General features: G+C 42.3%; 1 protein-coding gene across 2 annotated transcripts in view; it reads left to right on the top strand.

Moving 5' to 3' along the window:
• The window catches only part of CDCP1 (CUB domain containing protein 1), a 139,839-nt gene that overhangs the window by 97,285 nt on the left and 26,638 nt on the right, over positions 1-15,916 (top strand). For both annotated transcript variants that reach the window (XM_069730155.1, XM_069730154.1), the window contains exons 4-5: positions 1,972-2,331; positions 13,975-14,202. In XM_069730155.1, the coding sequence (XP_069586256.1) occupies positions 1,972-2,331; positions 13,975-14,202 (588 nt within the window). The remainder of the gene's footprint in view (positions 1-1,971; positions 2,332-13,974; positions 14,203-15,916) is intronic.

Below are 15,916 nucleotides of genomic sequence, written 5' to 3'. Positions count from 1 at the left end.
CCAAAATACACCCAGAAAACAGTTAAATTTGGTGGTGGAAAGATCATGGTCTGGGGCTACATTCAGTATGGGGGTGTGCGAAACATTTGCAAGGTGGAAGGCAATATCAATAGCCTAAAATATCAAGTATTAGCTACCTCTTATATTCCAAATCATAAAAGGGGTCAAATTGTGCAGCAGGATGGTGCTCCATCTCCTACATCCATCTCTACAACAAAGTTCCTCCAGGCAAAAAAGATCAAGGTGCTCAAGGACTGGCCAGCTCAGTCACCAGACGAACATCATTGAGCATGTTTGGGGTAGCATGAAAGAGGAAGCTTGCAAGACAAAACCAAAGAATCTAGATGAGCTCTGGGAGGCATGCAAGACTGCATTCTTTGCTATTCCTGATGACTTCATTAATAAATTGTATGAATCATTGTTGAACTGCATGGATGCAGTCCTTCCACCTCATGGAAGTCACACAAAATATTAAATATGACGCTAATAGCACCACAACTTAATTTACCAATGTTATGCAACATATGTTTGTATTTTGAGTTAATTATTTGTTTGAATATCACCTCTTTCTGTGAGCGACAAAACTTTTGTCTTGCCAAAATCTGACCATTCTGTGTCCATTAACTGATCAATATTTCTGCATTGATGCCAATTTAATTTCTTAACCTAAGAAACTGAGGCACTGAGCCCGCACCTTTCCAGGCACATGATAGTTGATATATACAGCTGACATGGGCCCGCAACAGCTGTGGGTGGAATCGCGATCCACTCACGGCTGTTAGCTCGCCCTTTCCGAAAGCGCATTACTAAACCTGCCCACCGGTGACCCAGTCAAGTGATCGCGGGTCACCGATGGGTTGGCATGATAACCAGACGTCTCCAACAGACCTCTATGGTTGTCATAGTTAGATTGCTATGAGCGCCGCCCGGTGGTCAGCACTCATAGCTAGTGAGCATTTCTGCTACATACAGGCCGATCTGATCATCGCCTGTATGTAGCAGAGCCGATCAAAGTAGTGCAGCTTCTAGTGTCGTTAAGTGGCGTAATGAGAGAAAATGTCAACGCCAGAATTAACGTTTTTTGGGTCGCCACAATATTGCATTAAAATGCAACAACGGGTGATCAAAAGATCGTATCTGCACCAAAATGGTGTAGCTAAAAACGTCAGCTCGGCATGCAAAAAATAAGCTCACTCAAGCCCAGATCGGGTATCAGAAAATGGCACATTTTTTTTTTTCTTTTTATCAAACTTTGAATTTTTTTTTCACCACTTAAATAAAAAAGAACCTATACATGCTCGGTGTCTTTGATCTCGTAATGGCCTGAAGAATCACAATGGCAGGTCAGTTTTAGCATTTAGTGAACAAGGTAAAAAAAAAAAACTGTGGGTTTTACACTTTTTTTTTTTTGCAATTTCACCGTACTTGGATTTTTCCCCCCATTTTCCAGTACATGATATGTTAAAACCAATGGTTCAAAAGTACAACTCGTCCCGCAAAAAAAAAGCCTTCACATGGCCTTTTTGACAAAAAAATAAGTTATGGCTTTGGGAAGAAGGGGAGCAAAAAATGAAAATGCAACAACAAAAATACCTCTGGTCATTAAGGGGTTAAACACTATTGGTTAGGTGCTGTCCATCTTAAAGACAGGCAGCACACAGATGAGAGAAATCATATGATGATTATACCTCAATACACATGAACTCTCCTGCCTCATTCAAGCTTGGATGTGTTCTGAATAAGGAGATGAACGTCATCCACTCCCATACTCCTGAATATGATACGAAAGGATTGGGCATGTTGATATGCAGCTGCCTGACCTTTCTCTCGTCATCTGCAGGGAGGCCTGCTGAACTCAATGGCTGCCCCCTATCTTTTGGCCTCATTCAGAAGTCCATGAATAAGGCTTTGGGAAGCAGTATTTTGACACTATATCTAACATGATGTACTGACAGAATGTTCTTTTTACAGGATTGAGTATTGTTGAATCCACTTTCCGTCAAGAGTCACTTGTAAATCTGCTGTCTGCAAACTACCCTGGCCCGTTCCCTACGAATGAAGAAATGACCTGGAAATTCATCCTGCCTGAAAACCATGCGGCCATTGTGCACTTTGTCAATTATTCTCGCCCAACATGTAAGAAAAGGGAGGAGCGTGTATACTACTACCTACCAATATACACTGGGTCAACACTGACAGAAAATCAGCCAGCGAATATACCTGGGAACTTCAATATATCATTGGCAAACTGTGAGGTAGATCAACAGATAATTGGTCACTCAGACTTAAGCTTGAACTTTACCATCACTGTGCAAAATAAAACTCGAGGAAGTAAGTTATTTTTTTTTCTAACATTAGTTGTAATACCAGTATTCTAAGAATATTCACTATATTATAATGTTGGTGTTTTGCCAGTATATATTTATTTTGCTGCTGCTCAATTTAATTCCTCCAAATCAGTCTAAAGTTCTCTTATGATTTTCTTATGAGCTAGTACAGAGATTGGAGAATGGACTCAATGATTTTCTATTGAGCCGGGACACCACTCAATGTGCGCTTTCGGGCAGCAGCAGAGCTCCCCTGCTTTCTAAGCAGCACAAGTCCCACAAGTGTTTTGAGAAATTAGTGTTGGTCTCGGTACCTGCATCCCCACTGATCTGCAGAGCATTTCAGCAGCCATCATGTAATTAAAGTGAACCTGTCAGCAGGATTGTGCTCAGTAAGCTACAGACACTGTCAGGTTGGCGCCATTAGGGCTCATTCTCACTTGCGATGAAATTGGACGAATGCAATCCGATTAAAAATCAGATTGCATTTGGACCAGTGTTATTCTATCATAGTGTGTTGATCTGCATTTTTGCTTCCAGCTCGTATCAGATCACGATTGGACTGGAAAAAAAATCACAGCATGTTGCAATTGTAATCGGAAATCGATTCACATTGAACAATAGAAGTCAATGGGTGCGAGAAAAAAATCACACAACACTCGGACCATTCGAGTGCTGTCCAATTTCTACACACTGATGCCCTTTGAAAAGCCAGAAATCCAGCAGCTGCGTTCAATAAATTCACAGCGAGACCTAACAGGAAAAAATAGCTAGATTACATACAGTATAAAAAACATAGAATAGATACATAGTGACATATACAATTAGTACAGTGCGTATGCAGCTTGCTGTACATGTATTTAATTAATTTTTTTTTTTTAACCCCTTACCGACCCATGACGCCACGTAGGCGTCATGAAAGTCGGTGCCATTCCGACCCATGACGCCTATGCGGCGTCATGGAAAGATCGCGTCCCTGCAGGCCGGGTGAAAGGGTTAACTCCCATTTCACCCGATCTGCAGGGACAGGGGGAGTGGTAGTTTAGCCCAGGGGGGGTGGCTTCACCCCCTCGTGGCTACAATCGCTCTGATTGGCAGTTTCACTTTCAACAGCCAATCAGAGCGATTTGTAATATTTCACCTATTATAACGGGTGAAATATTACAATCCAGCCATGGCCGATGCTGAAATATCATCGGCCATGGCTGCAAATACTAGTGTGCCCCCACCCCACCCCTCCGATCGCCTCCCCAGCCCTCCGATCTGGCCAGTACACTGCTCCGGCTCCCCTCCGTCCAGTGCTCCGCTCCCCCCCGTGCTCTTGTCCGCTCCCCCCGTGCTCCAATCACCCCCCCGTGCTCCAATCACCCCCCCTGCACTCCGATCCACCCCCCCCGGTGCTCCGTTCCACCCCCCCGTGCTCCGTTCCAGCCCCCCCGTGCTCCGTTCCACGCCCCCCGTGCTCCGTTCCACCCCTCCCGCACTCCGATTCCCTCCCCCGTGCTCCGATTCCCCCCCCCCCCCCGTGGCCCCCCCCCACCCCATCATACTTACCGATCCAGCCGGGGTCCCGTCCGTCTTCTCCCTGGGCGCCGCCATCTTCCAAAATGGCGGGCGCATGCGCAGTGCGCCCGCCGAATCTGCCGGCCGGCAGATTCGTTCCAAAGTGCATTTTGATCACTGAGATAGATTATATCTCAGTGATCAAAATAAAAAAAATAATAAATGACCCCCCCCCTTTGTCACCCCCATAGGTAGGGACAATAAAAAAAATAAAGAAATTTTTTTTTTCCACTAATGTTAGAATAGGGTTAGGGCTAGGGGTAGGGGTAGGGGTAGGGTTAGGGTTAGGGCTAGGGTTAGGGTTTCGGTATGTGCACACGTATTCTGGTCCTCTGCGGATTTTTCCGCTGCGGATTTGATAAATCTGCAGTGCTAAACCGCTGCGGATTTATGGCAGATTTACCGCGGTTTTTCTGCGCATTTCACTGCGGTTTTACAACTGCGATTTTCTATTTGAGCAGTTGTAAAACCGCTGCGGAATCCGCACAAAGAAGTGACATGCTGTGGAATGTAAACCGCTGCGTTTCCGTGCAGTTTTTCCGCAGCATGGGCACAGCGATTTTTGTTTCCCGTAGGTTTACATTGAACTGTAAACTCATGGGAAACTGCTGCGGATCCGCAGCGTTTTCCGCAGCGTGTGCACATACCTTTAGAATTAGGCTATGTGCACACGGTGCGGATTTGGCTGCGGATTCGCAGCAGTGTTCAATCAGGTTTACAGTACCATGTAAACATATGAAAAACCAAATCCGCTGTGCCCATGGTGCGGAAAATACCGCGCGGAAACGCTGCGTTGTATTTTCCGCAGCATGTCAATTCTTTGTGCGGATTCCGCAGCGTTTTACACGTGTTCCTCAATAGGAATCCGCAGGTGAAATCCGCACAAAAAACACTGGAAATCCGCGGAAAATCCGCAGGTAAAACACAGTGCCTTTTACCCGCGGATTTTTCAAAAATGGTGCGAAAATATCTCACACGAATCCGCAACGTGGGCACATAGCCTTAGGGTTAGGGTTGGAATTAGGGTTGTGGTTATGGTTAGGGGTGTGTTGGGGTTAGGGTTGTGGTTAGGGGTGTGTTGCGGTTAGGGTTGTGTTTAGGGTTATGGCTACAGTTGGGATTAGGGTTAGGGGTGTGTTGGGGTTAGTGTTGGAGGTAGAATTGAGGGGTTACCACTGTTTAGGCACATCAGGGGTCTCCAAACGCAACATGGCGCCACCATTGATTCCAGCCAATCTCGTATTCAAAAAGTCAAATGGTGCTCCCTCACTTCCGAGCCCTGACGTGTGCCCAAACAGTGGTTTACCCCCACATATGGGGTACCAGCATACTCAGGACAAACTGCGCAACAATTACTGGGGTCCAATTTCTCCTGTTACCCTTGTGAATCAAAAAAAATGCTTGCTAAAACATAATTTTTGAGGAAAGAAAAATGATTTTTTATTTTCACGGCTCTGCGTTGTAAACGTCTGTGAAGCACTTGGGGGTTCAAAGTGCTCACCACATATCTAGATAAGTTCCTTGGGGGGTCTAATTTCTAAAATGGGGTCACTTGTGGGGGTTTCTACTGTTTAGGCACACCAGGGGCTCTGCAAACGCAACGTGACACCCGCAGACCATTCCATCAAAGTCTGCATTTCAAAAGTCACTACTTCCCTTCTGAGCCCCGACGTGTGCCCAAACAGTGGTTTACCCCCACTCATGGGGTATCAGCGTACTCAGGAGAAACTGGACAACAACTTTTGGGGTCCAATTTCTCCTGTAACCCTTGGGAAAATTTAAAAATTCTGGGCTAAATAATTATTTTTGAGGAAAGAAAACGTATTTATTATTTTCACGGCTCTGCATTATAAACTTCTATGAAGCGCTTGGGGGTTCAAAGTGCTCACCACACATCTAGATAAGTTCCTTTCGGGGTCTAGTTTCCAAAATGCGGTCACTTGTGGGGGGTTTCTACTGTTAAGCCACATCAGGGGCTCTGCAAACGCAACGTGACGCCCACAGAGCATTCCATCAAAGTCTGCATTTCAAAACGTCACTACTTCACTTCCGAGCCTCGGCATGTGCCCAAACAGTGGTTTACCCCCACATATGGGGTATCATCGTACTCAGGAGAAACTGGACAACAACTTTTGGGGTCAAATTTCTCCTGTTACCCTTGGGAAAATAAAAAATTGCAGGCTAAAAGATCATTTTTGAGAAAATAATTTTTTTTTTTTTTTCATGGCTCTGCGTTATAAACTTCTGTGAAGCACCTGGGGGTTTAAAGTGCTCAATATGCATCTAGAGAAGTTCCTTGGGGGGTCTATTTTCCAAAATGGGGTCACTTGTGGGGGAGCTCCAATGTTTAGGCACACAGGGGCTCTCCAAACGCGACATGGTGTCCTCTAACGATGGAAATAATTTTTCATTCAAAAAGTCAAATGGCGCTCTTTCCCTTCCGAGCCTTACCATGTGCCCAAACAGTGGTTTACCCCCACATGTGAGGTATTGGTGTACTCAGGAGAAATTGCCCAACACATTTTAGGATCCATTTTATCCTGTTGCCCATGTGAAAATGAAAAAATTGAGGCTAAAAGAATTTTTTTGTGAAAAAAAAGTACTTTTTCATTTTTACGGATTAATTTGTGAAGCACCTGGGGGTTCAAAGTGCTCACTATGCATCTAGATAAGTTCCTTGGGGCGTCTAGTTTCCAAAATGGGGTCACTTGTGGAAGAGCTCCAATTTTTAGGCACACGGGGGCTCTCCAAACGTGACATGGTGTCCGCTAAAGAGTGGAGCCAATTTTTGATTCAAAAAGTCAAATGGCGCTCCTTCCCTTCAAAGCCCTGCCGTGCGCCCAAACAGTGGTTTACCCCCACATATGAGGTATCAGCGTACTCAGGACAAATTGGACAACAACTTTCGTGGTTCAGTTTCTCCTTTTACCATTGGGAAAATAAAAAAATTGTTGCTAAAAGATAATTTTTGTGACTAAAAAGTTAAATGTTCATTTTTTCCTTCCATGTTGCTTCTGCTGCTGTGAAGCACCTGAAGGGTTAATAAACTTCTTGAATGTGGTTTTGAGTACCTTGAGGGGTGCAGTTTTTAGAATGGTGTCACTTTTGGGTATTTTCAGCCATATAGACCCCTCAAACTGACTTCAAATGTGAGGTGGTCCCTAAAAAAAATGGTTTTGTAAATTTCGTTGTAAAAATGACAAATCGCTGGTCAAATTTTAACCCTTATAACTTCCTAACAAAAAAAAATTTTGTTTCCAAAATTGTGCTGATGTAAAGTAAACATGTGGGAAATGTTATTTATTAACTATTTTGTGTCACATATCTCTCTGGTTTAACAGAATAAAAATTCAAAATGTGAAAATTGCGAAATTTTCAAAATTTTCGCCAAATTTCCGTTTTTATCACAAATAAACGCAGAATTTATTGACCTAAATTTACCACTAACATGAAGCCCAATATGTCACGAAAAAACAATCTCAGAACCGCTAGGATCCGTTGAAGCTTTCCTGAGTTATTACCTCATAAAGGGACACTGGTCAGAATTGCAAAAAACGGCAAGGTCTTTAAGATCAAAATAGGCTGGGTCATGAAGGGGTTAATGGTGTGGGTTAACTCGTAATTTTCTTAACCAGCAGAGAGAAAGCTGACGGCTGGGGGCAGATGTTTATAGCCTAGGAAGGAGGTAATACCCATGGAGCCTCCTAGGGTATTAACATATGTAGCCTTTACTGGCTATTAAAATGGGGGACACTCCAAGAAATGATGCAGGGTCCCCCTATAATTAATAACCAGCCATGGCTAGGCAGATGGCTGCAGGCTGATATTAATAGCCTAAGAAGGGGCCATGGATACTGACCCACTCAGGCTAAAAACATCAGCTCTCAGCCAGGACAGAAAAGGTGCATCTATAAGATGTGCCAATTCTGGCATTTAGCCTCGCTCTTCCCACTTGCCCTGATATGGTGGCTTTCTGGTGTTATAGTTGGGGGGTGATATCACCTTTGTATTGTCAGGTGACACCAAGCCCTGAGGTTAGTAATCTAGAGGCGTCTATAAGATGCCCCCATTACTACCCCCATTGTCATATTGTGTAAAAACACACAAACCCAGGATAAAGTCTTTTAATTGAAAGAATGATACACTCCTTTAATAAATCTTAATTAAACCATAATTACAACATCGCCCATTCCAATGAAGCCATTGTCCCCTGCAAGAGAATTAAGAGAACAAACAACAATATTCCTCATCTGTCCACTGAGAAGACAATAATCCATTTGTCCCATGATGGGTCTAGCTCTGCTACTTCTAGATGGCAGGATGCATGGTTGCATGATGTGACCATACAGCCTGCCATCCAGCAGAGACACTGAGCATTGTCTGCTACTCCTGCTCAGTGTCTCATGGTGAACTCCTATAACCTGTCTGACATCACCACAAGCGTGAGAAAATTCTCACGCTTGTAGTGCTGTCAGAAAGGTCCTGGGAGTTCACAGCCAATGAACTCACTTCACCTAAATGACATCCCCGCTAGCGCCATTACAAATTCTCCCATGGTGCACAATTTTGCGTGAGGTTAAGTCATAGGATTAAAGAAGATATAAAGGTGCACCTCACAAAATTAGAATATCATCAAAAAGTTAATTTATTTCAGTTCTTCAATACAAAAAGTGAAACTTATATATTAGTCATTACAAATAGAGTGATGTATTTCAAGTGTTTATTTGTTAATGTTGATGATTATGGCTTACAGCCAATGAAAGCCCAAAAGTCATCATCTCAGTAAATTGGAATACTTTATAACACCAGCTTGAAAAAATTATTTTAAAATCTGAAATGTTGGCCTACTGAAATTTATGTTCAGTAAATGCACTCAGTACTTGGTCGGGGCTCCTTTTGCATCAATTACTGCATCAATGCGGTGTGGCATGGAGGCAATCAGCCTGTGGCAATGCTGAGGTGTTATGGAAGACCAGGTTGCTTTGATAGCAGCATTCAGCTTGTCTGCATTGTTGGGTCTGGTGTCTCTTATCTTCCACTTTACAATACCCCATAGATTCTCTATGGGGTTAAGGTCAGGTAAGTTTGCTGGCCAATCAAGCACAGTGATACAAGCACTACAATCAATACACAGTGATACAAGCATACAATCAAGTACAGTGATTTTTAAGGTATTGGTACTCTTGGCAGTGTGGACAGGTGCCAAGTCCTACTGGAGAATGAAATTTCCATCTCCAAGAAGTTTGTCGGCAGAAGGAAGCATGAAGTGCTCTGTTGTGAATTCTGTGGTCAAGCTCCCTCCTGTGGTCACGAGTGGTACTTCGGCTGGTTCTGTCTATGAGCTTCCTCTGGTGGATGTGAGTGGGGCTGCGGCTTCTGAGTTTCCTTCCTCAGGTGACGAGGTTAAGTCGTTAGGTGCTGCTCTATTTAACTCCACCTAGTTCTTTGTTCCTGGCCTCCAGTCAATGTTCCAGTATTGGTCTTGCTTTCTCCTGGATCGTTCTTGTGGCCTGTCTGCCCTGCATAAGCTAAGTTTTGCTTGTGTTACTTTTGGTTGCTATATTTTCTGTCCAGCTTGCTATATTGGTTTTTCTTGCTTGCTGGAAGCTCTGAGACGCAGAGGGAGCACCTCCGTACCGTTAGTCGGTGCGGAGGGTCTTTTTGCCCCTCTGCGTGGTTGTTTGTAGGTTTTTGTGCTGACCGCAAAGCTATCTTTCCTATCCTCGGTCTGTTCAGTAAGTCGGGCCTCACTTTGCTAAAATCTATTTCATCTCTGTGTTTGTATTTTCATCTTAACTCACAGTCATTATATGTGGGGGGCTGCCTTTTCCTTTGGGGAATTTCTCTGAGGCAAGGTAGGCTTATTTTTCTATCTTCAGGGCTAGCTAGTTTCTCAGGCTGTGCCGAGTTGCATAGGGAGCGTTAGGCGCTATCCACGGCTACCTCTAGTGTGGTATGATAGGATTAGGGATTGCGGTCAGCAGAGTTCCCACGTCTCAGAGCTCGTCCTATGTTAGTAACTATCAGGTCACTTGTGTGCTCTTAACCACTAGGTCCATTGTGGTTCTGAATCACCTGTTCATAACAGTGCTCTATAATTTCCTGGCACACGGCTGTGCTGACTTTGGTCTTGATAAAACAGTGGGCCTACATAAGCAGATGACATGGCTTCCGAAACCATCAATGATTGTGGATACTTCACACTAGACCTTGGAAATCAAGGTCCCAGAGTCTGGAGGAAGAGTGGAGAGGCGCACAATCCAAGCTGCTTGATGACTAGTGTGAAGTTTCCACAATCAGTGATGGTTTGGGGAGCTATGTCATCTGCTGGTATAGATACAGTGTTTTTTATCAAGACCGAGGTCAGCACAAAGCCGTCTACCAGGAAATTTTAGAGCACTTCATGATTCCCTCTCTCAAGAAGCTTTTTGGAGATGGTAATTTCATTCTCCAGCAGGACTTGGCACCTGTCCACACTGCCAAAAGTACCAAAACCTAGTTTAAAAACAGTATCACTGTGCTTGATTGGCCAGCAAACTCGCCTGACCTTAACCCCATAGAGAATCTATGGGTTGTTGTGAAGTGGAACATAAGGGACCCCAGACCTCACAATGCAGAAGAGCTGAATGCTGCTATCAAAGCAACCTGGGCTTCCATAACACCTCAGCTTTGCCACAGGCTGATTGCCTCCATGCCACACCACATTGATGCAGTAATTGATGCCAAAGGAGCCCCGACTAAGTATTGAGTGCATTTACTGAATATAAAGCGAGCAAGATAATTGAGTGACACCCTCTTGGGTGCTAAGGAAAGTAAAAGGAGGGTTCTCCCCTGAGCAGGTTATGTGCAACTCCTATGAACACCTGAATATTTCAGCTGCTGCTTCATGGCTGGGGGATGATCTCCTCCAGAATAGTTGACCAATTTGGACAATAATACGATATTCTTTAATGAAGAATCCTTGGGGCCAAGATGAGTTAAACATTTTTTTTTTATCCCCACAACGCGTTTCAACGCTAGTCAGACACTAGACACTAGTCCAATATTAGAACATACTGTGGAGATTAAAAAAAAACCTTTTAACTGATCTTGGTCCTAAGGATCCTTCATTACAACAGCGCAGCCTGATATCACATTATTGTCCAAATTGGTCATTAAAGGGAACCTGTCACCCCCCAAAATGGAAGATGAGCTAAGCCCACCAGCATCAGGAGCTTATCTACAGCATTCTGTAATGCTGTAAATAAGCCCCCGATGTATCCTTAAAGATGAGAAAAAGAGGTTAGATTATACTCACGTGGGCAGTCCAATCCGATGAGCATCGCGGTCCGATCCGGGCCTCCCATCTTCATAGGATGACGTCCTCTTCTTGTCTTCATGCTGCGGCTCCGGCGCTGGCATACTTTGTCTGCCCTGTTGAGGGCAGAGCAATGTACTGCAGTCTGCAGGTGCCGGGCCTCTCTGACCTTTCCCGGTGCCTACTTTGCTCTGCCCTCAACAGGGCAGACACAGTACGCCTGCGCCGGAGCCGCAGCGTGAAGACAAGGAGAAGTCATCGTAAGAAGATGGGAGGCCTCGGACCGGACCGCGACGCCCATCGGACCGGATCGCAACGGGACCGACGCCTGGGTGAGTATAATCTAACCTCTTTTTCTCATCTTTCAGGATACATCGGGGTTTATCTACAGCATTACACAATGCTGTCGATAAGCCCTTGATGCCGGTTTAGCTCATCTTCCATTTTGGGGGTGACCGGTTCCCTTTAATGTAATAATGTGATAGTAATTTACTTATAAAATAGAATAAGTACACACATGTGCAACATTGTTGATACTCCTCTGTTAAAGTAAGACAATCCCACAATGGTCACTGAAATAACTTGAAAAAAGTAATTTTCAATTGAAATTTACTAAATATCAGATAAAGAAAATCCTATGTTGCTTTAGCTTTCAGTTCAACCGAAAGAATTAAATTTATAAACTGGCTTGGACAGAATGATTGTTCCCTTATAACTTAATATTTTGGTGCATAACAAAGTTCTGTGGCAATCACTGCAAGCAAATTATTTCTGCAACTTTCAATGAGCCTTCTGTACCTGTCCACAAGTATTTTAACCCACTTATCGTAAGCAAATTGCTCCTTTCACAGTTGTTCAATCGGATGTATATCATGGGCCATAGAAGCCACTTTAAAGTCCAAAGCTTTGCTCTCAGCCATTCTTGGATGGTTTTAGCTGTGTGTTTTGCGACATTATCCTATTAGATGACCTGTGACTTAGTCCAACAATTCTGACACTGAGCAGCAAATTTTTGCTCCACAATGCATTGATAGTCTTCAGATTTCATTGTACCCTGCACAGGTTCAAGACACCTAAATGCAGCACTAAAGCCACAAAACATAACTGGGCCTCCTTCATGTTTTACAGTAGGTACAATTTTTTTTTTGTATGCTTAAATTTTGCATTTAACAACATATAGCTGATGTGACTTGCCAAAAAGGTACAGTTTTGTCTTAAATGACATTCTCCCAGATGTTTTGTGACATGTCAATATGCATTTGGCAAATTCCATTATAGCTTTTTACTGATTTTGCTTTCAACAGTAGTTTCCTCCTTGGTTGTCTGTGATAAAGTCCATTTTGGCCAAGACCATGATGGAAGGTGTAATCTGATACTGATGTACCTTGACCTTGTAGTTTACCTCTAACTTCTTTGAAAGTTGTTCTGTGCTCCTTGGTTATTTGTTTTATCCATTTCTTCAGTTTATTCATTTTCCTTTTGCGGCCATGTCCAGAGAGGTTGACCGTCTCATAGACCTTAAACTTCTAAATACAAAGTGCAACTGTTTGGAAATGGTCTTGTAACCTTAACCTTTAACATGTTTTGTCTATAATGTTCATGCTAATGTGTCCTTCGCTTCCTTTGATCCGTAGTTTGGTACACACCATGATACTAAACAGCACAGTTACTACTTTTCACACTTTAAATAGGCAGACTGAACAATTTTTCAGCTACCTGTGCAGCTAATTAAACGACACAACTTACCGGTAGTTTAACATGTCAAATTATTTTCAGTCTTTTCTAGGAGTGCCATTATTTTTATCCAGGCCATGTTAATTATTTTTTTTTTTTAATTTTCACTTGAACTACAATTCAAAAGCAATGTCCAATTTTCATTTTTTGATATTCAATAGATTTAAATTGAAAAACTTTTGTTAGTTTCAAGTTGTTTTTTTTTGTGATCATTGTGGGTTTCACTAAATTTACTAGCATGTGTGGACTTTATTATTTTATAAGTGAATTGCTATTTACATTAATAAATTAGTTATTTATATATGTGTGTAGATAAAAACTGGAATCACAATAAGCGCAATGGGACCTTATTCGGATTACAAAAGGAAAAAAAAAAAAAGAGTAAAACAGGATTTGCTCAACTGGAGGGGGTGGGAAGTTGTGACAGTCACAACCCCTTTGTTATTTTGTAAGCAAAGACAGCTGCTGTGGGTCCATCAAACAGATAGGAAGCAAACTTGGAGATGAAAGTGGATGTAAAACTGTGCTGTCGAGAATCCAATAAACAAAATGATACCGGATGTGGTATGGATGCGGTTTTATTTGTCAACGTATGTCGAGGTCAAAACAATGTGTTTCATTTTTGGTTTGTACTGATGTGGAGGTATAATCCCCTCTAAACGCGTTGACAAAACCGCATCCATACCTCATCTGGTATACTATTGTATATTGGATTTTTGGCACGCAGTTTTACTCTCATCCACTTTTATCTCCAAGTTTAATTACTTATACGTACCTTTTTTATGTGTGTAAAATCTAGTATAAAATTGTCATAAAATACAGAACAAAAAGTTGTCCACCAACAACAACATTTTATAACTTTCTCATACTAAGAAGTGGTAGGGAATTAATTATGGCTTATTAAGTAATGTTTTAGGAATTCTCCATTTATGCAAATATTATTTAGAGCAGTTTATGCACAGTATATGATCAGTTGTATAAAGCAGTATTTCTTTTAGTGGCTCTTACTAACCTATATTTAATATTGTATAATTTATATGTTTGTGTTTTCAGCCGTATCCTCAGACGAACTATATCATCTGGATTTGACAAAAGAAAGCGGCCTTGTTGTGCGTATAGGCAAGAGAGCACTTGGGCGCACATTTGCTCCTGAGTGTGTCATCTGTAAGGCATTCGGACAATGCTCTCCCGAGCTTGTGCTTGATGAAGCAAAATACTACAAAATCTCGTTTCTTTGCGGCGATCTTAAAAGCCTGATGGTAACGGCGGAAAAAAAAATAGGTAGGAAAATGGATTGCCTACTACATTGTTGTGCGTTGCTGAATTTACCAGTCAATTTATTTAAAAAATATATGTTTGTATATATGGAGAATAGAAAATGGTGATGTTGTTGCATTTTATTTATTGTTGGTACTGGGTGCAGGCGTTTGCATTACTGGAGTGTTGTGAGAAACAAACTGGCCCCAGTAGGCATTAACCATCTGCTGTGACCTCAAAAAGAGCCACATTATGCTAAAACAAGACTAATGGAAACCTCTAGGCAACAGTTTAGTGTGATGTTTCTTCCCCAGTAACATTAACATTCTATGTGGCTAACTACAGATTGCCATAATCCTCAGAAATGGTCATCAGGTCCTCCTGATGTCAATTGGACCTATTCTGTTCATTTAAAGCCATTTTTTTCCTGTGTAGCTGCATTATAGTCATACATAGGTACAGAAAGTAGCAAAACCAGGTTTAGAGAAGCTTCCCCCCCCCCCCCTTTTTTTTTTTTTTTTTAATTAAAAAAAAAAAAGTCAGTGTACATTGGTAAGGAATGACATTACTGGGCCTTTTTCATTATACGGTGGCATGTAAAAGTTTTGGCACCCCTGCTTTGTAGTTTAGGCAAAAATAAGTATATATTGCCATTTTGTCAATTTTAAAAATTACAAAAGGAAAAATGGACTGATGCTAAAGTCTGGGCTCATTTGAAGATTGGTGTGCTCAGGTAACTTTTGACCACGGTTTCATACCTTAATTAGCCTGTTATGATTATGGCTTGTTCACTATCATTGTTAGGAAAAGCCAGGTGATACAAATTTCCCAGCCTTATAAAAACCCAGCCTCCTCTAGCCTTGTGCCAAAAAACAGCAGCCATGGGTTCTTCTAACCAACTGCGTAGCACTCTGAAAATGAAAAAGGTGGAGGCCCACAAAGCAGGAGAAGCCTGCCCTTTTCTCAGTTCAAAATGTAATTAAGAAATGTCAGTTAACCGGAACAGTTAATTTCATTGAAAGCTCCTCATAGTAGTGCCAGAGAGGCAAATAGGAACCCCCGCTTGACTTCAAAAGATGTTCAGAATGATTTAGCAGACTCTGGAATTTTGGTACATTGTTTTACTGTTCAGAGACACCTGCACGAATATGGCCTTCATGGAAGAGTCATCAGAAGAAAACATCTCCTGCATCCTCCCCAGAAAATGTAACATCAGAGGTATGTAAAAAAACACCTAAACAAGCCTGATGCATTTTGGAAACTAGTACTGTGGACCGATGAGTTAAAATAGAACTTTTTTAGCTACAATGATGAAAGATATGTGTGGTATACAAAAGGGCACAGAATTTCAGGAAAAGAACCTCTCCCAACCATTAAGCATGGGGGTGGATCAATCATGCTTTGGCATTGTGTTGCTGCCAAAGGCATGCTGAATATTTCACTGAGAGAAGAAAGAACGGATTACATGAAATTTAAACAAATCCTTGATGCAAACAAAGCACCCGGAAATAACATATGTAAAAAAGCTGATGTTGAAAAGAGAATGGCTTCTACAAATGGATAATGATCCTAAACATGCATCAAAATCCACAATAGACTACCTCAAAAGGCGCAAGCTGGAAACTTTACCTTTACAATGGCCGTCATAGTCCCCAGATCTGAACATTGTTGTTTTGAGGTCTAGCCACAGATTTTCAATAAAGTATGTAAGATGACCTGACCTAGGAATCTTAGAACT

The sequence above is a fragment of the Ranitomeya imitator genome, chromosome 6, assembly GCF_032444005.1.
Source record: "Ranitomeya imitator isolate aRanImi1 chromosome 6, aRanImi1.pri, whole genome shotgun sequence".
Taxonomy (NCBI): domain Eukaryota; kingdom Metazoa; phylum Chordata; class Amphibia; order Anura; family Dendrobatidae; genus Ranitomeya; species Ranitomeya imitator.
Note: the sequence above shows the minus strand (reverse complement) of the source record. Positions and strands in the feature narration are given on the sequence as shown.